Raw genomic sequence first — 2979 nt, 5'->3', positions numbered from 1 at the left:
AAAAAAATTTTTTTTTTAAATGGAAGAAGGAAAAAAAGATATAATTTTTAAAAAAGCCCCCTTATGTATTAGTCAATGTGTTCTCAAAATATTCTTTTGTTAAAAAGTCCAGGTTAAACATGTTTAACTCATTTCGTATTCTTATACGAAGTCGCAAATCCTCTTGTGAAATATTCCACATTCATCATCATTATTATGAAAATGACAGGATCGATCGACTTATGGAGTAGCTTTTATTCACTACATATTATTTTTGTTGTTGTTCAAGTTTCTTCTTCTTTTTCAGTTTCTGCTGTTTTACTAACAGTAACAGCGTCAAATAACCAGCCAATGGATTATTTGACAGATGACATCTTTGTGCATATCAATCAGACAATAAAAAAGATAAGGTGTACTTTGGAGGCATATTTCTGCTAAGGAATATCACTAGGCATCGTGGTGAGCATTTTGGTTGATGTTGCTAGTGTCGACATTCACATCAAGGTTCAGGATGGCGTAGGGGGAGGGCGTGGCTGTGGGGTGCACCTCCACTCGATGCAGCCGATTGCTGTTGTTCTCATACACACTTGACGCGTCATCTTCATTGTCATCCGCACCCTGAGGGGCGATGTTTGGCAACCATGTATTTCTTCTGGAACACAGAAATAAAATCAAACGTTATATAACAAAATGTGATGTACATTATATTACTTAGAGCATCATAGTATAATTCGATACAGCATACTATAACTTCGCCCCTGCTGGTGGGGGCCCCCATAGTTTAAACTCTCTGGTTTTACTATGGGGGAACAAAGAATACACCTGCCATGATACTGCGTGTCATAAGAGGCGAATAAAAGTGCATAGGTCTGGTCGCCCGAAAAGTGCCAGTTTGCGGAGGGCCAACTACCCAACCCAGTAAAAAAAACAGTAAGTTACAGAAACACGGACAAACACAGCATTTGTTTTTCGATCTTGGGAGACGGAGGAACAATGAAGGACAGCGGACAAAGCCGAAAGGACTCTTCGGACCCGAAACCTCCGGATTGCGTCGTGGAATGTTCGCACCTTGTATGAAGCAGGAAAGAGTTTTCAAGTAGTACAAGAGATGAAGAGATACAGGCTGCACATACTAGGAGTCAGCGAGACACGCTGGATACTGTCTGGACAGAAGCAGCTCAGCTCGGGGGAACAAGTATTAATCGATGTACAGAAAAGGGGAAGACATGGAATAACATCAAGAGGCTAGCCCAGGATAGAGAAAGGTGGAAGGTGTTTGTCCGTGGTCTATACACTGGTGCAGGCTGAATAAGGCAATGATGATGATTATGATACTATAACTTGACATGAAACCACATGACGTGACACGATTAAATACGACACAATATAACATCACATAGCATCACATCACATAACATCACATAACATCACATAACATCACAAAGCATAGCATAGCATAGCATAGCATAGCATAGCATAGCATAGCATAGCATAGCATAGCATAGCATAACATAGCATAGCATAGCATAGAATAGCATAGAATAACATAGCATAGCATAGCATAGAATAACATCATTACAACAGTAGCAAAACACCACTTTCACCATAGCCGAGTGCACGTAGTACCTTTCTTCCCTTGCCCTTTATTTGGTTCTAAATTGAGTCAACTGGTACACTCTATAACAAACTCGAATTACATCTAGAATAAAACAGTCGAATCTGCTCTTTCGTCCACGTGTATAAGACAATTACCGCGCACATATGACCTTATGCAGTTGCGAGCGCCGTAAAACCCCATACTACTACTAAAGACAATTACTTGCTTTGCTACTATCATAATAACACCGTGTAACACATCCTCCTTTCAAAGACGCCTACTTTTCTCCTTGATAGTGGATGGCCATCTTAGGTGATCTGGACTGTTTTATAATACAGGTCCATGAACTCACCTCATAGCTGTCACAGGACTGTTCGCCTCCCCGTCTGAGCTGGCCGAGGAGCGAACACTGGGGAACTGGTCGTACCCTCTGGCCCCTCGCACAGTGAACGTCTGGTTCAGGAGGTAATCCCACACAGTGGGCTGTGGCCTGCTCACGATTCGCAACCTCCTCTTGCTGAAAGCGTCATCACAGATGGTGAGTGGGGATTGCATGTGTTTTTTAAGGTTTTTTTTGTTTGTTTGTTTTGTTGTTGGTTTTTTGGGGGGGAGGGGAGGGGTAAACACATTTTCTAATCATATTTCTTACACATAACCTTAGATTTGCAGTCTTAAACGAATGCACGTTTGATTGAGTACCCTCTAACACCCCCCCCCTCCCAAATCCCCATAACAAATACATGTACCTCTAACACCCCATGCCGTCTAAAAAAATTCTTCTGTCGGTTCCAGAACTGTAAGAGTACAAATGTACTTAAATATGATAACATGTGTGCGATTAATTTATTTATTTATTTATTTTTTTTTTTTTTTTTTTTTGGGGGGGGTGGACTCCAGATATAACTGTCATCTCCACTACGACCAAGCAAAATAAGGAGGTATCGGGGGTCTAAAGACAATAACAAAAACTGACAATAATTCAGTTACTTTTGGACCAATTTCAACAAAACTTTGAGGGCATAAAATTCGACTTGGGGATGTTACAATTATATAAATAAAATAAATCAACACGGTCGAAAATTATCAGGTTTTTATCTTTTCAACCAAAACGTTGCAGCTTCTTGAAACTCAACTATATTGTTCAATTTCAAATCTTCACTATTTGAGCATTAAAAAACATAATTTACACGAAATTAATATTGCCAAATACATTCAAGAATGTGGCGGCTATTTAAATCTCCAAGTGTTGGCCGTTTCTCTCAATTAAAGCTCCAATACACCGTTGAAAATTTTGAATAACCTTGTGACATATTTCTGGGTCAATTCTTCGGACCTTCCGTTCAACATTGGGTTTCAACTGTTTGAATTTTTGTGGATATTTTCCGTAGGCTTTTTCTGCCCCC

The 2979-nt window shown here is 39.9% G+C and overlaps 1 protein-coding gene across 1 annotated transcript in view; it reads right to left on the bottom strand.

The window, feature by feature from the left end:
• Positions 1 to 18: 18 nt before the first annotated feature.
• The window catches only part of LOC101861635, a gene marked incomplete in the record, with an annotated part of 27617 nt that continues 24656 nt past the window's right edge, over positions 19 to 2979 (bottom strand). The window contains 2 exon segments of the mRNA XM_005112909.3: positions 19 to 631; positions 1929 to 2093. Of these exon segments, the coding sequence (XP_005112966.2) occupies positions 427 to 631; positions 1929 to 2093 (370 nt within the window).

Source organism: Aplysia californica, unplaced genomic scaffold (genome assembly GCF_000002075.1).
Source record: "Aplysia californica isolate F4 #8 unplaced genomic scaffold, AplCal3.0 scaffold01481, whole genome shotgun sequence".
NCBI classification, from domain to species: Eukaryota; Metazoa; Mollusca; class Gastropoda; order Aplysiida; family Aplysiidae; genus Aplysia; species Aplysia californica.
Note: the sequence above shows the minus strand (reverse complement) of the source record. Positions and strands in the feature narration are given on the sequence as shown.